At 45.3% G+C, this 26493-nt stretch overlaps 1 protein-coding gene across 3 annotated transcripts in view; it reads right to left on the bottom strand.

Moving 5' to 3' along the window:
- Window positions 1-26493, bottom strand: part of SLC16A1 (solute carrier family 16 member 1) — a 35847-nt gene that overhangs the window by 6411 nt on the left and 2943 nt on the right. For 2 of the 3 annotated variants that reach the window (XM_065591436.1, XM_065591434.1), the window contains exon 2: window positions 7154-7411. In XM_065591436.1, coding sequence (XP_065447508.1) covers window positions 7154-7370 — 217 coding nt within the window. In that variant the 5' untranslated portion in view covers window positions 7371-7411. Of the gene's footprint in view, window positions 1-7153; window positions 7412-18845; window positions 18902-26493 lie in introns of all 3 variants that reach the window. The other variant, XM_065591435.1, reaches the window with a different exon arrangement.

Raw genomic sequence — 26493 nt, 5'->3', positions numbered from 1 at the left:
CATTACAAAGCAGACGGACACTAATAGGACTGCATAGAGGTTTAGCTTCAGGGGTCAGTGAAAGCTGGGCATGGATGATCAAGATGAGCATTAGCCATTCCTCTTATGTCAAGGGGGGGGGGGGCGGTATAGAAGCGCAGGAGAGCGAGGTGGATGACATACGACCATGTTGGGTTAAGTCCTCGGACATCTCACTCCAGAGCACGATGTTCCAGGCGGTTTAGAATCCAGACTGAAACTGTTCCCAGTGGAACATGGCACTGGCTCCCCTGCAAGAGCCGGTCCACTCTGCTCTTTGCAGAGTTTGAGGAAGTTTGTAAGTCCATAGGGTTGCAGAGAGCCTCACAAATATGAACGGATGCAGTTCTGCCTCCCCAGGTTTATAGAGACACCAGGGGGCAGATTAAGCCCTGGTGTAACTCCAGGGAATTCAGTGGTGTTATACCACAGATTAATTTGTCCCAATAGCTCTGAGACACAAGATCTGGTCCCACCCATCCCTGCCAAGGCAGTGTGGCCTAGTGGATAAGGCACTACACTGGAACTCAGAACTCCTGGGATCTATTCCTGCCTCTAGCCAGCTGGGTGACCTTGGATGAGTCACCTCCCCCTCCTGTGCCTCAGGCTCCTCATCTATAAAACAGGGACGGTACCATGCTGACTCCCTTGGAAAGCACTGAGAGCTCATGATGCAAAGCACTATATTGGAGCTAGTTATTTTTATTATTCTCTGAACCCTAATGCAAACTCTAGCTATTCTGGGAGTGGCTCAAACAACCCACCACACATCTCCCAACACATGAACACCCCTGAATATGCGGTGTGCAACAAGCTGGTCATTTTTTTCCCCCCCTCAGGAGGGGGTTATGATATACAGAAAGGACATTTTCAAAAGCCTGCATGTTGGGTAAGATTCTCTAGTAAGAGCTTTTAGATGTGGGTGGTACCAAACTATCAAGTGCACATGGGGGCAGAAAGGGGGAGATTTGAAGGGATTTTGTAAAATGCTTTAGTGAGTCAGAACAGAAAGAACAGTGCTCAAGTGAGACTGGAGTTTAAACTGAGTCAATGTTGGTTTTGGGTTTTTTTGTCGTTTTAAAAAGTTTCACTTTGCTTCAGTTACAGAAACCTGATGGAAACCTGAACGTTTGAGTCAAGCCATCCCACCACTGTGAAACCATGATCTGCTTTGCTAGATCCTGCTCCTTATTTTCTACTGGAGTTCTATACATAAAAAGCCACAGTCACATGGAAATCTTGTCTGCATGCATGTTACCAATCTAGAGAAAGGAAAAAGCAGGATGGTCCCTAAACTAAGTGTTTTTTTCCAAGTTTTCAAGAGTCATCAGTTACTCTTGAAAGCCTTCGATCAACTGACATCTGAATCAGTCTATGATGCTGGCCGTGGCCACCTCCGCCAGACCAGCATAGCTTCTGAAACTTCAGCATGATTCATCTCCTGCACTAGCTAGTCACACTAGCTCAGAATACGGTCTTCCTCTACAGCAGTGTGACATGCGCTCCTTTATATCCCAGGAGAAACCTTTTAAACTTGTACATACTCGACTCCTCTGGCTTGGAGGGCAGGACAAGAAAAAAATCCCCTCCCCCATTATACCCAAAGCAAATAGTAACATGAACTTTCATTATAGCTACTCATGAAAAGAAGCAAGGGACAGGGGGAGTGGGGATGGAGAGCAGTTGTAAAGAAACTTTCCCACAGCTACTTGGAAACAAGAGAGTTTGTGTTTATTTGTGCTGCATGTAATGCTGTCCACTCTTTGGGGATATTTCTGTCCTGAAGATCAGACTGCAGTTTTCTAAACTGGGATATGTGGGGTCTATCCTGTTTGCAACCATCCAAAATTAGATCGATCATTTATATTGTGGTGACACCTAAAGGAGTCAGCCAGCTCAGGGCCCTACTATGCCAGGAACTGTGAAATACATGGTAAGCAAGCATCCCTGCCCCCCAAAGGGCTTACAGATCAGGAGTGACATGTGGAGGAAACACAGAAGCAAGTGGGAGAGCACAGACAGGGTAACAAAAATAACAGGATGTTTAGCACAGACTAGCTGTGTGCTGAACGCACAGCCAGGGAGTAGCCACAGCTCCAAAGCTCCTCCAGCAGAAACATTTCACATGCAGGGGAGGAATTTTTGTTCATTGGTTATTTTAATTACTCCTCCAATGTTTGAGCAGTCAGATTGCCATGTACACCCACAGTTTAAAACGCTTCATTACAAGAAATCCTAATCCAAAGTAAACAGTGATCAGATACAGTGGTGCATGCTCTACAGACACTAAAATGTATTTAAATAAACTGAATGAGCACCCATCGAACATTAACAGACCTGGTTTTACCATTAACAGACAGCAAGGTCAACATGTTATTCCCGGCTACTCAGATGTGGCTTGTCCTATTCACCTCTAGTTGAGCAGAACCTAGAAAATGTTTGAAGAGGATCCCGTGGCAGTGGCAGCAACCTGGCTTCCTACGTGGAGCCAAGGCACTCCGAAATCCCAGCAGGATTCCAACTGGCCTACATCCTCCATCACGTGCAGTGCCCATGCAGGCACAGAGCCCTGAACAGTCTCTGTAAGTAACCTCTGCAATTGGAGTTGATCAACAAACTGAGCCAAGGGTGAATCCATAAGGACTGACTCCTCCTTTTCACATCTGCAGCACTGCATCCAGAGGCTGACACTCCCTCCCTCCCCCAGCCAACGTGTAGGACACACTAGGAGCTTAGCAAAGTTTGAAAGATTCCCCCATTGAACGTGAAACCACTCCCTGAGATCCCAAGGACAGCACTGCAAACTACCCTGCCCCCTAATTACATACCAGGGAATAGTAGGACCGAAGGCCTGCTGATGTATGGTCAGGGAGCAGTACGTTAAGCTTGGCTTCATGACGTCAGCTCTTACTGTGGCAAAAAGCAATGCTCACGTCAAGTTGGGCCCAAAATTTAGGCTTCATAAAAAACCCAAAACTGCTCAGGGCAAGAGCCAGATCCAAAGTGCTCTGTGCTGGATGCGACACTCAGCCGTGCTTAACTATCCTCACAAGCACCCTTCCCCATGCCAATGGGAAGGGGATCTTTGGTTTGGATTAAACAAACGCTCAGATTGCGGCAGCGCTGTAGCACACACCTTTCAAACTGGCCAGAAACTTTATTAACAAAACACCGACTGACAATAAAAATCGACTCGTGTTGAGAAAAGAGCAGAAAGTGAAATTAAAATGTGGTTTTCCTAATTTTATTAGTAACGGAGACAAGGACATTTCAAATTATTCACTTGTGTCCCTTTAACTCACTTGGACCAAAATCAAAGCAGCGAACACAAACCAGTGCCCTCCATAGCATAGGCCCAACTCTCCTCGGACCATGGACTTTAGCTGAGTCACAACGGGGTCAAACTAGCAAGAGTTCAGAATTAGACCTTGCTTTGCTGCTGCTCATTCGCCTCTTATTCCGGGGAAAGCTCGACCAATTCCCGGTGTCCCTTGGTCAATCTGGCAGCTTTCCCCAGAAGAAAGCATCCTTTAGACATTATGAAGAAAATTGAGTTCCTTCAAGAATGTGCTTTTCAGGCTCCAAATGAGTCTGGGAGGAACAGACCATGCATTGTAGCTGCTCAACAAAGGCTCAGCCAAGCGGAGTTTAGTATTCTTGCTGGTTCGCTGCAGATTTGTGAACAAGCATGCAGAGCAGTAGTACAGTCTGTCTGGGGTGGGGGCAGGGCGAGGAGCTGCCTTTGCAAACGTCACACACACTCCGAACTTCCTCCGAAGAGATACTAAAGCAGATTCTGTATGCAAAGCACCTCTCATTCCAGGAAGCAGAGTTAGTCAGATGTCCTAAGGTTACAAGAAAAGATTATTTGGGGAAAGGGGTGGGGCTGATGTCACATCTGGTGACTCACGCTTAACTCTACACCACACAGTTTATTATTTACTTAACTCTCTCTTTACGAGCTCTTAGTCCGTACTGTAAGAGCTGTGGAAAGCCTGATGCCAGCAATGCGGTGGTTGTGTGTACTTGTGCCACCCCTAAGTCAAACACCAAAGCTATTACAGAGGAGCATTCCTTGCTCTGGAAAGTTATAGACAGTTTCAAACTCGGGCCATAGTGCAAAACAGCACTTAAGTCACATACACATTAACAAACCAGTTTGCAGGACCAGGCACTGGTGAACTCAGGGCCAGCTCTGGGCATTTTGCTGCCCCAAGCAAAAAAAAATTTTGGCTGCCCCCCACCCCCCAGCCCTGGGCTCTTCCCCCCCCCCCCCACCTGTACCCCTTGCCGCCCCAGCCCTGGGCTCTCGCTCATCTCTCCCCCCCGCCCCGCTGCCCGAGCCCTGGGCTCCCCACGACCAGTGCTGACTCTGCCCACTCCCCCCTCACCTCCAGGCAGTCCAGTACTGGCAGGGTCAGGGTAAGTAGTGGGGCTCCTGGGCCGTGCCTCAGCCTAGGGTCCCTCCAGCCAGGACTCCCGCCTCCAGGACCAGCTGGGACCCGGGAAGGCAGAGCTGGGGGACCGCCCCGGCAGGGGCCTGAGGAGCCGGGGCAGAGCAGCTCCAGAGGGAGCGGAGCCCCGGAGAGCGGGACACAGGCCCGCACGGCAGCGCCCTGCCCTCTATAGCCCCACTGCTGCTTCTGGCCGCCCTGCCGCAGTCCCTGGGCGGCTCGGGCTGATTCACCCGGCTCCGGCTGCAGCGCTGGGGGGCGGCCACCCTGCAGCACCTGCAGGTGGCTCCATGTGTCCCGTGGGGCGGCTCCCAGCCCAAGTGTCCCCTGCTCAGAGCCTGCCCGGCCCAGCCACAAGGTGCGGTGCTGCTCCCCCGCAGCACGAACCACAGCAGCCCCAGGGTGCCCCCCGCACAGCTGCTGCCAGGGCCGGCCCTAGGCTTTTGCTGCTGGAAGAAGAAAAAAGAAGATGGCCAGAACGCCGCCATGCCGCCCCAAGCGCATGCTTAGTTTGCTGGTTCCTAGAGCCGGCCCTGGGTGAGCTGTTGGGATTTTAAGACCTTTGCAGCCATCATTGTGAAGGAGCAACCCTAAGGCCTGGCAATTGAGGGAGGGAGGCAAATCACTTTAGAAAAAAATTAAGCAGCGTTTCGTTCCAAGAGCAGGTGACTGGTTCCATCTTGCCATGTCTCTTTTAGCCATTACTGATCCTTCTGCATATAGGCTCCCAAGAGCATTGAAGAGAACACATTCTCAGGACCACCAGAGACAGACAGGGAATGGCCTAGATCAGGTCTCATTAAGTCAGTTACAATTTACAAGCTTGTTATAACATGGAGGCAGGGAAAAGTGCCGGTTGCCTCACTAGCTGAGCTAGGACAAAGCAGGGACTGTTCCCCCAAGGAAAAGCCTCATGCCCAGCTCCTGCCGCCAGCTGCTTTTGATGCACAAATGCAAATGTGTGTCAGGCGGTTTGCCAGTTTGGGATAGCGGCAGCACCACAATCGCCAATATTCAGAGCTGCCGCCAGGGTGGACACTACGGCTGTCACAGTGGGAGCTTCTTTTAGCCACAGTTTACCACACACATTCACAGGCTGCTACAGAATATTGGGGAAGCGAGGACGGGGGTAAGAGCCCACCACCCCCATGTGATCAGAAGTTACCTATTTTAAGGAAAGCAATGTAAGATTGGAGGTGGTTTGGAGTCTTGCACCCATCTGTCCAAACCCCGAGGATGTGGAAGAAGGGCGCTTCACCAGCATTTAAAAAAAAAAGTAACTGTTTGCCTTGTCCAATTGTTTCCTATACTTTTGGTCCCTGCTGCCATCTTTCTGCTGTTAAGAGGAGTTTGAAACAATTCTTTTCGGTAGGTTTGCAAAATGCCCTTGCTAAAGTTAGCCCAGGCAACTAGGACTCGCTTTGACCAGGTCAGATTTCTCAGCACTAGAAGGGAGAAACAGACCGAAAAGAAAAAAGTTACAGGAAGAGCAGGTGTTGTGTTCATGTTCGGGCCAGATCCTCAGCTGGTACAAATTCATAGACAAGTCCAAAAGGGAACACTGGTCGTCTGGTCTGACCTCCTGTAGCACACAGGCCTTAGAACCGGCCCAAATTCTTGTTTGAACTAGAGCCTCTCTCTTAGAATCTTGATTTAAAAGTTGTCAATGGACTACAACCCTTGGTAAATTGTTCCAGTGGTTAACTACCCTCATTATTAAATACCTGAATTTGCCTAGCTTTGGCTTCCAGCCATTGGATCTTGTTATATATACCATTGTCTGCTAGACTGAAGAGACCATTATCAAATCTCTGTTCCTCACGTAGATACTTACAGACTGAGCAAGTCAATCCTTAACCCTCTCTTTGTTAAGTTAGGTTCTAGGAGCTCAATCGATTCATCGCCGTAAGGCAGGTTTTCCAATCTTTTAATCATTCTCTTGCCCCTTCTCTGAACCCTGTTCAGTTAAATATCCTTCTTGTACAGTGAACATCAGAACTGGACAGACTATTCCTGTAGGGGGGCGGGGTCACACCAGTGCCAAATAAAGAGGTAAAAACCTCCCTACTCGTACTCAAGATTCCAATTTATACATCCCAGGATCACACTAGCCCTTTCGGCCACAGTGGCGCCGTGGGAGCTGATGTTCCGCTATTATCCACCATGACCCCCCAAATCCTCGTCTGCATTCTTTGTTCCTAGATCTATCACTTTACCTTTGGCCACACCACAGTGTGTACGTCTATTGATTTGCTGTGTTTAGAATCAGCTCTGCAAGCTGTAATTTCTTTCATCTACGCGACAACTTTCTGTAGGGACTCCTGCATTGAGCGTAGCATCATACGCTGGTCTTCCGGTAGACGTTCGAAGCAGACAAAATGTCACAGCTACATTCTAACGAGGGCAAGTGCAGAATTACGCAAGTCCTAATTCCTTGGAAAGATTTTACTTATAGCTTTGCAGAGGAGCAGGACAGATTAACCTCGTTTTCACACTTTGGGCATTAAATAAAGTTTATGCCAAACTTCTCTAAACAAACCCGTTTAGAAAATTTCACCCAAATGGGAAACAAAGTCAGTTCCTATTAGTGTTTTGAAGAAAGGCAATACAATAGGAGACCATTAAATCAGACACAGAACAAAAACAATCACCTCCCTTTTGTCTCTAGTCTGCTTGCTTACCTCCGGCGTACATAACAGCCAGCATGATGGAGGAGATCCAGGAGACTTTACTGCTAGATGCATCGAAGATGGCTTCAATCTCTTTGAAAAACACAGTAATTGATTTGGGAAATGCATAGGAGAAGCCAATGGAGATGAAGGCTCCGACGACCACAGCCCATCCCCATCCTCCTTCTGGTGGGGTGTATCCCTGAGGGCCTCCAATTGCTGGCGGCATCTTGAGTGAAGTTGGTGGCAATTAAGCTGGGTTTCTAAGATCTGCAGAGAACATAGAGATGTCAGCACTTAGTAAAGAATACAACAGCATTTTACTCTAGAGTCCTTAGGAGGAAGCAGGTTCCCTGGATCTCTCCAACTGTCACCCTTCTTGGCTTCCTCCAACACACAGAAGAATTCCCCATCAGTGCTGGATCAGAATTAGATGCAACACTCATGTGAAACTCAGAAGTTGTTTAAGGAAGTTAGAATGGGGGCAAGGAGGTTCCCTGAGGGATTCAACAAGAATCAAGACCACCACCCATTTAAAATAATAAAAGGCAAATATTTTCAAGAGTGACTAAAGATTCCAGGTGCCTTGCTTTTTAGATTCCCAACCTGACACACCTTGAACAGAGCAGATTTTTAGAGGGTGGGTGCCCAGCACATTCAGAAATTCAGGCTCCTGAAAGGTGTCTCAAGACAATCACTCAAAAGACACTTTTGAAGGGCTTTGCCATAAGATATTTATAAGCAGTGAATTAAAAGCATAGATAACCCTTTGAAAGTTGGCAGCTTCCTTGCCAACTACAGATCAGTCACACAGGTTTATTGTAGGGTTGGGCAGCCGTGCTGAGTTATTGGCAGCATTGAAAAAGTCTTGCTTCTGGAAAGTGCAGGGGTTGCACATGCAGTTATTGTAGAGCCATGGCATTTGGCAAGGAACGGTACTGTACAAACACAATCACGCAGTGTCATTTATTTTTTAAAAGACCATGTTATGTGGATTTTTGCAAATTAACTATTTTGGGCCTCCAAGCTGGCTAGCATCCACTTCCTCTTCTAAGCTTTAACATTCACATAGCCATTATAAGTTCACTATCTATCACAGTGCGGGGAAAAGACAAAATATATTCCTGCAGAAGTAGGGCAGCACAGGATGTGCAGGCTAGCCCTTGGGAGGTGCCGATCTTACCACAGAGGAGGACAGGGTTAGAGTAGTGGTCAGGGCAAACTAGAAAGTGACTGGAGTGTGAATTGGTTTTGTTTTCTATAGGAAGTTAAGTGCACACTGTTGACTAATATACGCTGACTAGTACACATATATTATGCTGATAATACTACCTGCAATATAAATTCTAAGCATTTGAAGAATTAGTATAACAGTTATATAGCCCACATTGCCCTGTACCTTTGTACACTTATGCCAAGTATCCCATAATACTTTGCATTAGCTAAATTAAGTCTTGACTTGAGTAGATCTGATACTGACAGTTTTTCTGACAGAGGTCTTCATAGCAACAGGAAAGGAGTTACCCATGCTAATCTAAGAGGTGCCTTCATGCCCCTTAGTACCAGGACAAGTGCTCAAAACAAAAATAAGGGAGCATCATGACCTCAAATGCATGGGTTTAGAACAAAAGATAAAAGGGTATAGTACCAGAACCAAACAAGATAGATAACGGATTAATTCAATCCAGTCTCAAATGACTTATGCAGTTCCTTTTACAAGTAGGGTGTACAAGGATGGCTTTAGAGACGTAACTTTGGAGAGCACACTTTCTGCGTAAGGTGAACAACATCATGGCACAAGACATGCTCTTTGGAAAGTGGTATCATACAGAACCTTCTTCCTGTACCATATTAATAAACCTGACTGACATTGGTTATTTGGTCTCTTGCGTATATTTCATAACAAAATAACACCACAAAGTACAGTCAAGCAACTGACACTACAATTTATCAACAACCCCTAGAGCCCTTCCTAAGGAGATTGCTTTAGAAGTTAGTGCTGGACTCTCCTCTTATATCCAAAGAGAGTCGGATTTTAATACTATCAAAGGGGAGGGATGACTGGTGGAAGTGGGTAGAGACAGGAGATATATCATCAGATTACTGAAATGTGCCCCTCAGAGAAGAAACAAACATCTCTCCTTGAGCTAGGTACCATGTCAATGTTTCTGTTCTGCTTGTGCGTGAAGCAACCTCTGAAGGTCACTAAATGCAGCTAAACTTAGCAATGACAGATAACAATGGAACGTTTCAATAGGTGCCTACATGCTTTCCACAGAATTCATAGGGTTTGAATTCTTGTCTGCTTTGATGCAGCTCATGTTGCAGCTTCACTATCAGGCCATCCCATTACATATAATTCAGGGTGCTTTAAAGTTTAATTTCACAGGCTGAAACAACCAAAGATTTCCTGCAAGATTTTCCAGTTAGTCTTTGGCAGTTTCTAGGCATTTGGTTCATCCTTCCCAATCTCTCTTTTCTGGCTTTGTTAGTCTCTATGGTGCCACAAATACTCCTGTTTTTTTGCGGATACAGACTACCACGGCTGCTACTCGGAAACCTGTCCTTAAATACAATTCTGCTACTCCATCACCCCCTCTACTGGACAGGAGGGAGTGAACGCCCTGGGGTGGAAAGCGGTGCTTTCTGTGCTCTGGATTTTAATCACAAATCTCAGGCTATTTGTTGGTTTTGGTAAAGCCCCAGCTCCTAGAATCATGTAGTTACAAAAGTATATCAACTTTCATTTTTAAAGTAGTACGTTTCTAGCCATCCCGGCTGCAGAGAAAAGCTCAAATGCATGAAACAAATTCATGCCAAAGGCTCAGAAACCAGCAGACAAATACAGAGGCTAGAATGTTGTTTTTTTAAAGTCTCATGATATCTTGGGGCCAGAGTGATGGTTTTCAATGCTTAGGGTTGGCCATACTGAGTAAAATTACACCCATACCAACCTTAATTGTTATCTCAAACTGAACTGACTTGTGACTTCATTGTGGAGCCATAACACAACTACACATTGTAGGGTTAAGATAGTTTCCATTATGAGCCCAAGAAAGTCAAAGGAAATTAGTATTTAGACATTTCTGTGTCACTAGCCTGAAGATCCCTAAAGTTTTTCCCTTGGTCTTTTGTCATGGCAAGTGTTGCTAAAGGAGGAAGAGCTGCTCACAAATAACAGATTGCAGGGAGGATGTCATGCGGAAGGTAGACCTCCATGCTGCAGGATCAGGGCCGGCTCCAGGGTTTTGGCTGCCTCAAGCAGCCAAAAACAAACAAACAAACAAACAAAAGCCGCGATCACGATCTGCGGTGGCAATTCGGCGGGAGGTCCTTCGCTCCCAGGCAGAGTGAGGGACCGTCCGCCGAATTGCCGCCGAATACCTGGATGTGCCGCCCCTCTCCGGAGTGGCCGGCCCAAGCACCTGCTTGACAAGCTGGTGCCTGGAGCCGGCCCTGCGCAGGATGGACATCACCATTTCATATTATGATGGCTTTGTTTAGACTGAATGCCTGTCACCACAAGAAGCAGCTGAAACAAAGATCACGCACAATTTGAGAGAGAACTAAACGTTTGTGCTGACAATGCAGGGAGAGGATGGAAGAACTTGAAAGGCGCAGATGAGTGGAGGGTAAATGCTGCTTGTTTATAAGTTTGCCAGTGCCTTTTTTTTTTGTACATGCTATAAAACTATTGACATGCTTAGCTGCAGTTATACTGACAGTTCAGAACAGCACCCAATACCTTCAGACCAAGACAATTCCCAGTCAGGAACCACAAGCTAACCAGCCCCCCCCTTCAAATAACAGCTTTGCTACATTCCTACATGCACATAGGACCTGCGAGGGATTTACAGTGTAATCTTATGAGCACTTATCTCTCCATCCCACAGGAAGACAGGCTCTTGAAAGTCACCATGGAGGAAATTCAGAGGCATGTGCATCTTTGAGCAGGAAATAGAAGTATCCTTAAAAATCAGATAATTGTCAGTTGGCCCATGTGTGTCAGCACAGTCACTGCAGCTGTGCTATTGCAAACCCAAAACACAGAACAACTATATCAGTGATAACTGAACGCTCTGCAAAGAAGGCATCTCTCAGGCCTGGGAAGCTCTTCCAGGAGCCCATAAGCATGCCCTGGCAGAAGAGCATATGGAGATTAATCCTACTCTGGCACACTGCATCTTGTATTAACTTTGTGAGGAAAGGGTTCCAGGTATTCTGCTGCTGCAGAATTTGGCACAGAATCTACCCCTTGCTGAGCAGTTGTGCTCCACAATCTATATGTTAAATGAAAAGATGGAAAGACTTTCTAGTCTGTGGTTACAGAGAGAGTTTTCAAGGCTGACTGGATGTAAACAGACATAGCATTGTCTTCCTGAACCTGTGGGCAGCCTGAAACAATGGCTCCAAGAGGGGTAAATGGCCCTATTTGTAGCAATGCATTCATTCAGTGGTAACTGTGAAGATTAATTCACATATGACTATGGGCTTTTCTCCACTTATGGGTGGATCGAGGCTGTGGCAATCAATCCACCGGGGGTCGATTTAGCGGGTCTAGTGAAGACCCGCTAAATCGAATGCAGATAGCTCTCCTGTCTACTCCGGTATTCCACCGGAATGAGAATAATAAGGGGAATCGACGGGAAAGCGTCTCCCGTTGACATAGCATGTGGACCCCGCGGTAAACAGATCTAAGCTACATCGACTTGAGTTGCGCTACTAACGTAACTCAAATGGTATAGCTTAGATTGACTTTCCCCCATGTCTAGGCCTGCCATCCGTTAGTATGAGCATCCAGCTAGTGTGCTTATTCCACTGTCCTAGACTGCCTTGATACCCGCCAGAGTGCCAAAAGTCTCAACTTCCTTTCCCCCAGTGGCCAAAACCTCCAGTAGCTCCTACAACAACATCAATATGTGTCATATCAACAACTGAAAGTGCAGGGACAATGCCATATAGACTAAATTTCACCTAAAGATAGAAGAGACCACTATACAGAACATATTGTTCCTTTTCATATATGATCAATTAAAAAAACCTTTATCTAAATGAAGCTGCTGCAGAATTTGCAGCCTGAAGCATCAGAAACCCAGTTGCAGAATTTAGTTCCATCCACCCGCAGATTACAAGGGACCTTGGGTCTACTCACCCCAGCTGAGAGGTACCTTGGGGACACTAGCCAGGACTCCTGAAGACCAAGAAAACTTCTGCTTATCACGCCAAGTACCATGAATGGTGATCTCATGGAAGCGTAATCTGGATCAAAACTGGAGGTGAGGTTTTCAGAAGTCACCTAATACTAATTCATTTTCAAGCATTTGTGCCTTGAACCAACATACAGCAGCAGCAGCAAGAGGAAACAAAGCATTGGAGACTGTTTTAATTAAAACTAAGACTGGTTTAGTCTGTTTGACAGAGCCACCACTCATTTCTTTTTTTTGCTAGAAGCATATTTAGACAGCTTTTTGGCCAACACCACATGACCATCATGAGCAGAACAAGTCACATTGTAGCTCTGACAAAAGAATCATTTACATGGTATTCCCCCTAAATAAACCCCATTAGTTGAACTATGCTCCCAAGCCCAAAAGGAGTATTTCTTCTCTTTGTAGGTCAGGTGACCTGAGCTCACTCAATACAGAGGGAAAGTCACATAAATTGGGGCTTTAATGCAGATTAAAGCACACAGGCATTCAGGAAAGAGCTCAGGATTTACAGATTCACAGCCCAGCAAAATAAGATGCTACACCTGGCTAGCAACAGACAAGTGCTATTCAGACTGAACACTCACATGGCTGACAAGATATGCTTACAACCAGAGCTGAGATTAAAGAGGGTTAGAGAAGGCCCTGTGCAGGGTAAACAACAAATGCCCCAACCACATAAAAATCACAACATTTTGGGCCATTTTCACTCAATACCAAAAGCAGACAGTCCATAAGGATTGTTAGCTTTTTCTGTACAATTTAACTTTCAATAGCATCTAAACAAATTTATGATTTTTTTTTAACAATGTCACTTTCCAGCGGAGATTGCATGCACTAGTTTCCAACTCTCTCTTATTTTTAGGTTTCAGAGCTGCAGCCGTGTTAGTCTGTATTCGCAAAAAGAACAGGAGTACTTGTGGCACCTTAGAGACTAACAAATAAATAAACGTGTTAGTCTCTAAGGTGCCACAAGTACTCCTGTTCTTATTTTTAGAGTCATACTGAGCGTTCATAAGGTTCACTGAACTTCCCTTTCAGCTGCTGTTCTACCAAGACTGACTAGTCCAGTGCAGCATTTGAGGATGAGGCTACTGAGAAATCAATCTTTCACCCACTCCGGAAAATTACTAAGCTGACTGATCTTACTCAGACTTGGATTCATTTGTTTGCCTTTTTCCAGAAACCCTCTCCCCTTCACAGCACAGACTAAGGTTGCAGCATTTGATGAGCAACAGATCTTCTCAGTAGGCTATTTCTCCCCCATTCCCCCCAATTTAAATCTAAGCAAGAGAGAATTACAAACTGCAATTCACTGCTAACACTAGATTGAAGTAGGAGTTTCACTAGATCTGAAATCACCAAGCAAAATTCGTAGAGAATAGGGCCAGACAAGATCATTAGGGCTGATTTATATTACCAATTCTGCATGCTACAACATTTTCCCTCAAGCATTAAAAGCCCCTGAGAAGACCAGTTTTAAAGGTTTCTCTCAGGTTTTCTCTTTCCTATTTCTTTCCTACCCTCATATGGAAGAAATTTAAACCAAAGGGAAAAAAAACACCTAAAAATAGGAGTCGATTCAACATGAAACATTTCCCAAAAACCCGAGTAATAGTTATGACACTTCCAGTTCTGTTTCGGAAGAGCTGCTACGTGTCAGACGTGTTGAGAACTCAAATTCGCAGCTGCAAAGCAGTCAGCTACAGTTTGCCCTATTTAGGCATTAAAGTAGCCACATTTGAAGTAATTACGGCTGAGGATACCAAGCAACGACTGCAAGTGTCACATCTTCTATGTTATAAACTCTTTACAAAGCCCAGGAATGACTAGCCTCAGGCCCTCCACCTTCCCCATAGCAAACACTGGTATAAGAGCTAGACTCCATTCCTTTTTGGCATGCAGTGCTGCGGGCTCTGGAAGCACGCAGGAATCTAGTCCCCTCATGTAGCTAGCACCAGGTCCTTCGGATTGCTGTAGTCACCACCCTTTTGTTTTATTTAGAGGTATAAAAGCAGAATATCCAGGATGTGTATTTCTACCACGCAGTAAGTTACTGGGTGCTGAAACGCCCAGCTTGGCAGAATTCCACAGCCAAAAACAGAAGCTCTCATTTAGAAACCACTGCAAAATGCAATGAAATATTTCTGCAGCAAGCCCTTTGCAAAATCTCCTTACAATGCCCCTTTATGAAGGTCACAGTAGTAGCTTTCTCACAGCTAGGACCAGGAGGGAGTGCTCAGGGTGGGTGTTTGTTGTTGTTAATTTTCTGTATAAGATTATAATCCTGCAAGCATGCATCTCTCATCTTCCCCATCTGCTGAACTGTTAGAAGCCATCACCACAGAGCAGGAGTGGGCAAACTTTTTGGCCCAAGGGCCACACTGGGGTTGCAAAACTGGATAGAGGATCGGGTAGGGAAGGTTGTGCCTCCCCAAACAGCCTGGCCCCTGCCTCCTCCCACTTCCAGCCACCTGCTCCCCTCAGAACTTCCCACCCATCCAACCCCCCCGCTCCTTGTCCCCTGACTGCCCTGACCCCTATCAACACCCCTGCCCCCTCCCAAGACCCCCCCACCCCTAACCACCCCTGGGACTCCACCCCCTATCCAACCACCCCATTCCCCACCCCGTGACTGCCCCCTGACCCTTATCCACACCCCTTCCCCCTGATAGGCCCCTCCCTGGGACCCACCTATCCAACCCCCCACCCCCACCCCGTTCCCCATCCCTGCCCCAGACAGGCCCCCCAGGACTCCCATGTTTATCCAATCCCCTCCTTCCCTATCCCCTGACCGCCCTCCGCCCCTTATCCAATCCCCCGGCCCCGATCCCCTTACCATGCCGCGCAGAGCAGCATGTCTGGCAACCACGCCACCCAGCCAGAGCCAGACACGCTGCCGTGCTGCTCTGCAGGAGCGCACAACCCCGCTGCCCAGAGCGCTGCCCGCGCGGTGGCGTAGCTGCAGGGGAGGGGCTAGCCTCCCTGGCTGGGAGCTCAGGGGCCAGGCAGGACGGTCCTGCGGGCCAGATGTGGCCTGCGGGCCGTAGTTTGCCCACCTCTGCCATACAGGATGTTACCCTGAGCAATTTTCAGAGTTCATCCATGAAGGCTGAAAAGAGAAAGACTTCCATCATTCTGACTTGCAAACAAGACAAAGCCTCAAGTGGGCAGGACCCCAAACTTTGTTCCCAGAGTTCATCACAAGCTCTAGTGTAGACAAGACAGGGATTTTTACTACCGTGCCTCCCTATCTTGCTCTGAGCTGTCTGACTAACCCGTGACCTGTCACTGACAATAAGTATGCAGCTGAACTGGTTCTGAGCACCAATCTGCTTCAAATTCAGACCAACCACATTCAGCCCTATTTCAGGAACAGAGGCCAAGACTGCTTGGAGCAAGGCTTAAACACACAAAGTAGCACCTTGCTAGAAGCTGCCAGGCCTTTTTCTCCACTAAAGCTCTCAATGGGAATTTCCCTCCCCAGAATTCCCTGGTAGAGATTCACATCAATTTCACATGCTTTACAGTGTTTGGAACCAAGTGTTTTACTTTTTACACTTTTTTGGTAGTATGGTAGCACAAGAAGGTCCCAGCCAATAGAAAGGCTTCAGTGTCCTGTCTAAACACATAGCAAGAGACAGTCCCTGCCCCAAAGTGATTATAATCTAAACCCACAGGCTAGCACAAGACAGGGAAGGGATAGAGAGGTGAAGCGACTGGCCCAAGCTGTCGGAGGGTGCTGGCAGTCAGGAATTATTCCTGTTGCTGTTTTAGAAAGTTTCCCCTTGGCTCCTGTAGCACTAACTGCAAAGTATAACCCAATTCTCACTGTCTGCACTTCAGAGGAAACTAGAAAAAAGCCACAGCCACTGGAACAAGGATTACCTACTATTCCTACTAAAGCCAACCGTGGTGGTTTTTCCCCCGGGGCCGTAAGATCTGGCGTGCCATTGACCTGTTACCGAAGCCGTGGTCAGCGTTCTAAAATAAATTCCCGAGTAAGAAGCTTTTATCAGGCTTTATTTAGGTTTGTCTATCTTCCCACCGATTATGTCCTCGTGCATCTGGGAAATATTTTGCTTCTGCAGCCTCCAGTTTAACTTAATCTGTGCAATAGCCACATGGCATCTAGCACTTCAGAGACAGGTGTTCTCTGTACAGAACACCAGTAAATATGGGCATTAGCAGAGGCCTGGCCATCTCAGCAAGCCTAGCTCTGCTTTCCATCCAGAGCCTTGCCCCTGTACTAAGAAGCAAAGTGTAGTGTTAATTGCTCCTTAAGAATAGCACCAGCAGCTGGACAGGAAGAGTTGTCTTTTGGAAGAGGAGCACATGGAAAATGCAACTGGTTTAATCTTCGGCTTCTTTCCTGCTCCTCATGCAGCATTTTAAAAGCCCTCCTGTTCTTCCAAAGGAGCCAGGCATCTCTAACGCATCCAAATTAGAAACGTGGGCACTTCTGAAAACCTTACCCTTCCTTTTCAATCACACTTTAGTTTCTCTCGCAGAATGTCAACTTGAGCTAAGTGCACCCAGCCTCCGCCAGATCCAGCCCAGGCTCCCTCCCCACCACACACACTCTGCTGCCCTCCCCCAGTGAGAGGGCAGGAGAGGTGGAGTCTGTCCCATCTGATAGCTTCCCTCCCTGTATCCATAAACAGCTAGTCTCTACCATGCCAGCTGCTCCCAAGCCCGCCCTTTCCCCCACAAGAAAAACCCTGCACCCATAGCACATCCCCCATATTGAATAAAAGGAACCAGTAACTATCACCCTCATCTTGTAGCCTAGAGAGACTACAAGTGTCAGAATGCTCTCTCTCACTTTAATTTACAGACCACATGCTAGAACCCAATCAGATGCATTCCTCGCAAAGCAACCCAAACTCATTCCCAGGGCTAGCGAATCTCCTATGAGAATGAAAACAGAGGCCTACTAAACACTAAAGAACCAAAGCCAAGTCTTACTGCTGTGAAATATAATGAGTTACTATCCGGAGTCTGCTCAGGGAAGTCTGATTGTGTAATGGTTGCTATTAGCAGTTACAAAACAGTGACATCTGAGATCAGACAAGAAATAAGCGAGCTATAGGAAGTGCTACTCTGTGGTAACTTGTTAAATACCGGATTTTCTAATCGATGTACCTGTTATACATCACCCCAGTTCTAGCAGAATGCAAAGCACTTGCCCCCACATCACTTCTGCATCACAAGGTCAGTTTACATAGCTGCCTATCATCCAGCCAGTACACATCACAGAGCAAGGGGTAATGTTTCACAGTGCAAATTCAGGTGGGATTTCTGCCCCCAGCCATTCACTTAGTCTGGAAGAACCCTAAGAAAGCGCATTTCCTTACTGTTTTGCAACAAGAGGGTGTGCTTCTGAGCGAGTCACAGGCCTTTCCTCCAGTTGGGAACGGTTTATCGCTTCAAACGCAACAGCCTTTGCCTGGGCAGGAAGGAGCTGAATTAGGGCTCACTGCAAGCTAATAAAACACCAATTTTGCTGGTTTTAAGCTGATTTAGAGAATTAGGTTGGGGGACAAAAGTCCACTCCGTACCCCTAGCTGGGGGTTTAACCCGGCTGCACGTGGGATGTGTGACTCACGAGGTCTCTGCATTACACAATGGGCAATTGAGGACCTACCCGGCCACAGTATTTGTGCAAGGGGTGAGATAAGGTCAGCAGCAGGCGTTCAGGAAACTTAAGGACATCAACCCACAGAAAGAGCTGCATACAACGGTCATTGTTTCAGGCTATCAACAGTTTAGTTTGTCCCACAAGTAAATGGCAGTACCATGACACACACACCCCCTCACCCCCAGCCAGGCCGGCAGTTGTATTAAGAACGGCAGCATCTCTTGAGACGCACTCCAATCCGCAAACCACAGAGTGATAGACTGATAAATGCCCAAAGGCAGCACCCAATACTCCTAAAGCAGACCAGATAGCAGCTGTTCTTATCTGCAGTCCAAAAAAGCAGCCTCCAGAAGCCGTGATACTCTTATCAGAACAAAACTATATAAATCAAAGTACTGGAGCTGCCCACTCACCCTCACATCCTTATGCAGTGCCAGCTGTTAGATTGGCACAGATTCCCTTACTGATCTGTTGCCTACTTTATACCATCTCTTACTACAACAGCCTATGGGTGTTGGCGATAGCAAAATCTCTCCAATCACAGTTGAGGGCAGGATGTTGTTTAAAGCTTGGAATAAAATTCTTAAGGACGTCCTAGGGAAAAATGCTAGAACTCATGAGTCAAACATGGGAGCAGACTCTACGCCAGGCCCTAGTGAGAGGGCAGTGAATCTCTGGGGCTCAGACTCCATGTGGTCAGAGAGATGAATGCCATACATTCCCATCTGTGATGGGACTAAGAGGCACAGGGAGTGACTCAAAGAGGGAACAGGGGAATGGATGGTATCAAAAAAACATGAGCCTTTTTTATATTTGAACATCTGCTGCCTGTGGAAACACTCCTTGGCTCACACACCTTGTGATGCGGATTCAGAAGATTCTCATAGACCAGGGAGATGGACTCAGCTCCTCCTGGTAGGGAGAAGGGGAAAAAAGGGGAGTGGGTTAGACTGGATTACCCTTGTGGTCCCTTCTAAACCTATGATTCTATGACATGGCCAATGAGCACCCTTTGTGTGCCAAGTGTTTGGTGACCCAGCAAATACAACCAACACTATCAACATGAACCATAACTGCCAATCCCTCATTCCAGACAGGTGAAGAGTCGATACCTTTTGATCTAGCTCCCTAGTTCTTGAATATTTCACCTTCCGACGAGGAGTGTTAAAAGAGCAGGTTTACAACAGAATTTTAAGAGCACAAGAAAATTTGGAGAGGAAACACTTCCTTGGCCAAAAGGCTTCCTGTTAACAAGCTTTTTCCTGAAGTCACCTACAGCCAATTTGCCTTCTAACTAAGTGGGGACTAGAGTGGATCCTTAGACCATACTCTGAGGTTACCCAGGCTCAGCAAATAGAAAGTTTAGTGGTTGTAGATAACATTGCAGGTGAAGTAGCAGAGAAAAAAAAGTGAGGGGCTAATAGAGACTTCACATCAGATCCTAGAAGGTTAAACTGCACAGAGATAAAAGTTTCCTATTAAATGATCTTTAAAGTCGGTCCGAGCCAGTAACCGGAATCAAATCACACAACAAAAGGTATTAAATATCTTCAAACTTTAAACACACACCACTAAAAATATATATATATATATCTATCTCACTACTAGGGGAAATAGAGTCTCCAGTCCACACTGCAGAGCTTGCTAAAGTAACTATATGAGGCCTTCAGTTTAATTACTGTATTTAACAAGCATGAAGCCAGACCTCTGCGGGCAGAAATAACACTGGTCTACAATTTTTGAGAAGTCATCTGCTTCAGAGATAAAATGTGCTATTTATTATGTATTTTGATGTGCTGAATTCAAATATGACAATTAAAACAACTGATTGGCTACTGTTTCTAAGATATTTGAGTTTTTACATTTTAGGTCTATGTATATTGTGTAGATAGAGTTTTAATCATAAATTGTAAACCTAGGTCTTTTCATGTGTTTATGGTTGCTTTACATAATATTTCACCTGTCCTGTTTATGTAACACTTTAAAAATCAGCAAAAGGGTTATATAAATAAAATTTATTATGAAACAAAAGGCAAAAAACTATTATGTACATAGTTTAGTCCTATTCAGTGTCTACTCAGCGCTTCTTGGCTTGTCTCTTGTATTCATTAAATGGAGCATCTCTTGTCACTGTCCAGCAATAGTCTGCAAGCATTGATGGGCTCCATTTGCCCTGATAGCGTTTCTCCACTGTTGCAATGTCCTGATGAAATCGCTCGCCGTGCTCGTCGCTCACTGCTCCGCAGTTCGGTGGAAAAAAATCTAGATGAGAGTGCAAAAAATGTATCTTTAGTGACATGTTGCAACCAAGGGCTTTTGTATGCCTTGAGGAGGTTTTCCCACCAACAACCTGTAGTTGTCTGCCTTGTTGTTTCCGAGAAAATTTATTGCCACTAACTGGAAGGCTTTCCATGCCGTCTTTTCCTTGCCATGCAGTGCATGGTCAAATGCATCATCTCGAAGAAGTTTACGAATCTGAGGACCAAAGACACCTTCCTTTATCTTAGCTTCACTTAACCTTGGAAATTTTCCACGGAGGTACTTGAAAGCTGCTTGTGTTTTGTCAATGGCCTTGACAAAGTTCTTCATCAGACCCAGCTTGATGTGTAAGGGTGGTAACAAAATCTTCTTTGATTCAACAAGTGGTGGATGCTGAACACTTTTCCTCCCAGGCTCCAATGACTGTCGGAGTGGCCAATCTTTCTTGATGTAGTGGGAATCTCTTGCACGACTATCCCACTCGCAGAGAAAACAGCAGTACTTTGTGTATCCAGTCTGCAGACCAGGCAAGAGAGCAACAACCTTCAAATCGCCACAAAGCTGCCACTGATGTTGGTCATAGTTTATGCACCTCAAAAGTTGTTTCATGTTGTCATAGATTTCCTTCATATGGACTGCCTGACCAACTGGAATTGATGGCAAAACATTGCCATTATGTAGTAAAACAGCTTTAAGACTCGTCTTCGATGAATCAATAAACAGTCTCCACTCATCTGGATCGTGAACGATGTTGAGGGCTGCCATCATACCATCGATGTTGTTGCAGGCGACAAGATCCTTTTGACGGTCACGGAACATGGAAACCCTAACATCACCTGCCAGGAGATTCCACTGCTGTAGTCTGGAGCCCAAAAGCTCTGCCTTACTCTTGGGTAGTTCCAGATTCCTGACAAGGTCATTCAGTTCACCTTGTGTTCTGAGGTGTGATTCAGAGGAGGAGGATGGGAGAAAATGTGGGTCCTGTGACATTGATGGTTCAGGACCAGAAGTTTCATCCTCGTCCTCTTCCTCGTCTGACTCAAGTGAGAATGATTCTGGTGCATCAGGAACTGGCAGTCCTTCTCCGTGGGGTACTGGGTGTATAGCTGATGGAATGTTTGGATAATGCACAGTCCACTTTTTCTTCTTTGACACACCTTTCCCAACTGGAGGCACCATGCAGAAGTAACAACTGCTGGCATGATCTGTTGGCTCTCTCCAAATCATTGGCACTGCAAAAGTCATAGATTTCCTTTTCCTGTTCAACCACTGGTGAAGATTTGTTGCACAAGTGTTGCAGCATCTGTGTGGGGCCCACCTCTTGTCCTGATCTCCAATTTTGCAGCCAAAATAAAGGTGATAGGCTTTCTTAACCATAGTGGTTATACTGCGCTTTTGTGATGCAAAAGTCACTTCACCACAAACATAGCAGAAATTATCTGCACTGTTCACACAAGTACGAGGCATCTCTGCTCACTTTGGCTAAACAGAAACGTGTCGCTTTGCAAAATCAAACACTGACAAATAAGAGAGCACAACACTGTATGATTTCTAGAGCTGATCTAGGGCAATTTGTTCAGCAGAGTGATGTAAGCTTAGTTATGATTGCATCATCCATGACTTCTAGGAATAACATGATGCAATTCCTATCATGTATGACGCAATACCAGCTTCAGATTGCATCATTCTGATTGTTCTGCCTAAAAAGCAAGTACTGTCCAAACCCAGTCATAGATGTATTCATAGATCCAGTCAAAGATGTATTTTAGTCATTTCTGGTTTAAATTGAGATCCCTTCCCTTTATAACTCACTTATCCTCCGCCATTCCCAAGTCAAGGGTCGTATATACTGATCCAATAGCATATCTTGAAAACTAGAGCCAATCAACAATTTTAAGCATCATTTTCGTTCTCAGTGGCCCAGAATTAGTAAAGTTTGACTACATTTATTTCAGAAGCATTTTGGCTGTAGAGCCGTGTAATCAAAAGCAGATTGTTTTGCTCCTGGCTTCATAGTATGCCTAGTGCAGTTCCTTCACTTTCATGCTGCACTGGAGCGGATATCAGATATCCACATTTCTACAGCTGGTCCATAGCTGTGCTTGTCAGCCTCTTCTGGGCCTGTGGGGAGGAGATCTAGTACCTCCTTCCTACTCCAGATAGGAGCAGTCTAGTGCACAGAGACAGCATGGTCAATTGGGCAGCTGCACACAACAAGGGAGTACTGCTGGGTGTGCTTGCCGAGCTGGGCAGCCAGGAAAAGGCATTTCAAAAATACACGGGCTATTTTAAGGGGATGGAGGTGGCTTCCAGACTCTATCCCCTGGGCAGTGGAGTTCACAATAGTGACCAGTGTGGTCACTGTAAGAGAATGGGCATTGTGGGGCAGCTGCTGGAAAATTGTTAGTATCGACGCTCACACCATTTCGAGCTCAGTAGGTGGCTCCATGCCACTCAGGGAATTGGTTTTACTGGGTTGCTGTAAAGGGGTGCTTACATCAACGGGAGACCAATTTTAGTGCAGACGCATGCACAAATAGGTTGACCCCAGCTGACTTACTGTTCACCTAACCTTGTAGCATAGACGAGGCTTTAGACTATCAGGGAATGTTTTAAAGTCACTTATGTGACAACGTTTGATCAGAAGCGGCTCCAAGTGTTAAATATAACTGTGCACGCAACATCTCTGAATATTACATAATTGTACTCTGCCAGCTTCTAAATGGTACCTCTCATAAATGATTCATACTGACAATGGTGGGAAGAGACCCACGTTTTCTTGTAAAACTACTCAATATAAGCTGGTTTCATGGGGGGAGGAGGAGGGAAAAAAAGTCATAAAAGCTGCAAGTGCAACAATAAAACTAGTGCCACAATGTTTAATTAGATTCAACTTGCAGTGCAATCTCTCCTTAGCCCATGTGCAGCTTTTCAAGGATACACATAAGAGTATGTGGCATTAAGTTGTGCAAGTTTTTAGTCCTGCACATGTTTCTGGGTATTTGCCACTTTAGCTGCCAGAAAAGCCAGCACAAATTTAAGATCAAAGTTCAGAACATGGGACATAAGCAAGCAAGCTTCTTTCACCACCAGGATCAGGAATCCACCAGGCCTAAGCAAAACAAGTTTAGATGCTCTCAGTCGAGTACCTAAGGGACCAGGACAGGTAGAGGTCATGTCCAGGGCAGCATAGGGGATCATATAATACAGTTGCCCAATGCAACTGGTCTGTAGATTTAATTTTTAAGTCAGTATCCAGTTATTTAGTTTTCAAGCATGAGACAGAGCAAAATTGAATTCTCCTCTTTTATGCTGTCAGAGATCTAAATTACAGACACCCCATCACAAGTACCATGCATTCAGAACCCAAACAGGCACTGGCATATCTTCCATCCATCTTCCCACTTCATACTATGCCCAGACAGTAGGTAGCCTCACATACCATGTGTCTTGCAATAACAAGGTACAAAATACAGACAATCTGCTTTGAACTGCCTTATTCGTTGGTTTATAAAAGGTGTAATTTAGCCTGAGCAGGCAACTCTTACACTTATACAAGACATGTTCAGGTACATAGAGGCAGCAATGAAAGTAAAATTCATGTTTTACTTTCATGAGATTTCAGGCATCTCCATCAAAAATAAAAAAACAACAAAAAATGATGATGAAAATAGCTGAAGTAAATTGATCAGTGTTCAGGGTTATCAGCTAGAACTGGCATCTGGAGATGAACAGTCACACCAAATCTGAGAAGGCACAGAAGGATGGTAGAAACATTTAAACAGCAATTGGACCTCAGTGGAACAGCTCCACCCTTGAATGGGGTCATCCAGCAGATTTGCTGCCTCTAGGGAAGGACAAGCTGTATAAACATCTCTACACTGATTTAATAGAGCAATGAGAACTAGCAGTTCCTTGGCTTCCCTGTCTGTATCCACCTGCTATCTCTTGTCTTGTACCGAGACGGTAAACTCTCTGGGGCAGGGACAGCCTTTGTTGTGTTTGTACAGTACCTAGCACAATGGGGTCCTGGTCCATGACCGCAACACGTAAGCACTACTGCAATACAAATAAAAATACAGCAGCGGCAAGTGTGTCGTAGGAGACAGATGAATTGCGAAATGGGACAGCTAAAGTGAACTTGTACAGTTTACAAAGAGTTACACTTCAGACTTGGGTCCTAGATCTGGTTCCTCATCTACATTATTCCAAGTTTATGAACTGTTTGCCATCTACAGCAGATTAAGGCCAGAAGAGAATCATTGTGCAGGAGGTCAGACCAGAGGAGCAGAACACAGGCCACAGAATTCCACCCAATAATCCTTATATCAAGTCCAATAATGTGTGGCTGAACTAGAGCCTGTCTGTCAGAGAGCCATCCAATCTTGTTTTAAAGACTGCGAGTGATGGAGAAACCAGCAAATCCGTTGGTAAGCTGTTCCGCTGGTTAATTACTCTGATTGTTAAAAATGCAGGCCTTATATGGCTTAGGAGTTCTTTGAGTTATTATAGATCCACTGGAAATAAGCCAGCCAGTTCATACATTAGTCAACAACCAGATAGATCTCCGCTCTTTGTAGTCTCCTCCCATGCAAGCTTTTATTACTTTTTAGCAATTTCAGTGTCAAGGCTGTAAAATGGCATCAGGGCATTAAAAGAAAAAACCCAAGTGCAATTAGGTCAGAATGGTGAAGCTCAATATTTTTATAGGACAATTCCGTTAACTCTGACTTGATCTTTACAATTCAGTCTTGTCCATTTAGCTAACACTTGAAATTTGTCAGTCATAAAAAAACAGATTACTCTGAAGTACCAGTACTTTGTTACCAAGCTAAAAGTGTACAAAAAAAGTGGACTAATTCTTACAGTGTAACCGACAGAAGTATGAAGTTTTTAAACTTGCGTTAAGTCACTTTAAGCATGGTTTGTCAATTATTTTTTGTCAAGGTCCAAATTTTTTGGTCAAAGTCTAGTCAAGATCTAGATTTCAGAGGGAAAAAAACAGTAATAGTAAATAAATAAAAAGATTTCAGGGTCCATTCAAAAGCATCTGGCAGTCCAGATTTGGCCTGCAGTCCACCCGTTGACTAGCCCTGCTTTAAGCCCTTTTACTATATGTAGAAACTTAAGACACAGACTGGATACTTAGAAAATGAAGGCCTACATTCTCTTGGATAAAAAAAAATCTTACCAATCAGCCTATGCAATAGCACATGCACATCAGACATCCTGTTATGTTAAAAACAAACACTGAGATCTGCTTAGTGAGTACTGATCTGGTTCAAACTGTTTATTTAGGCTACAATGGTCTGATTTCAGGACTACTGAGCACCTGCCATTCAGCAAAATCCTGAAGCTCTGCAACTATTTAAATAAACAAATCAGGCCATACATTTTAGCACAGGGAGCATGTGAGAGTCCAAAGAACCAGTTAAATGCTATGTCTGTACAGTAATAACAGAAAGTTCTACTCTACTTCACAGGTCATGTCAGTACAGTCAGTAATGAGGTCCAGAGTGCAATTTGTTAGGACAATCACCAGTGACCTTTTTTTGTTTGTGTGACAGCAAGTAGACTAAAAGGGCTCCATTCGTTCTGTATACAAGATATTAAGATACAACTCACTTAAAAGGCCTCGCATTTGACAAGCCTGGTCAGTTTAGGTTTCAGTTGGAATTTTATTTGGAGGGGTTGAGTTCTCAGACCAGAGACCAACATAAGTAGAAGAGCTGCTGTGATACGTTAGTTTCAGTAAGATTGTTTAAATTAAGCTAGCAAGGCAATACCATCTTCTAAAGCCTGAAATTTTGTATTATAAATCTCAACCCCAGAAAAGGTAAACCAGCAATATTTTCCTTCTTTTGGTACAGGGAATCAAGGAGGCTATTGGCAATGTTATTTTGGGTACAAATGACCTAGAAGCACAAGAATGAACGACACCTGAAGAGCAGAGATGAAGTTTGCATATACTGTACTGTGCAGACTCACTCCTAGCTGGAGTTAAGTCCCTGTACTCCCCCTACAAATAGTCACACAGCATTGGCCACTAAGCAAAGTATGTCACATTTTACTACTTATGACTGCAGTGCTGTTCCCTGGATCGCATCAGTCATGAGACGACAAGTGTCAAGCATTGCTCCCAACAACTCTCAGATTGACAAGAACACGAACAGCTGAAGTGCCCTTCCAGAGCAAGGTCTTGTGCCATCTAGACAACAAACAGTAATTGCCTTATATTGCAGTAT

This window comes from Chrysemys picta, chromosome 4 (genome assembly GCF_011386835.1).
Source record: "Chrysemys picta bellii isolate R12L10 chromosome 4, ASM1138683v2, whole genome shotgun sequence".
Classification (NCBI taxonomy): domain Eukaryota; kingdom Metazoa; phylum Chordata; order Testudines; family Emydidae; genus Chrysemys; species Chrysemys picta.
Note: the sequence above shows the minus strand (reverse complement) of the source record. Positions and strands in the feature narration are given on the sequence as shown.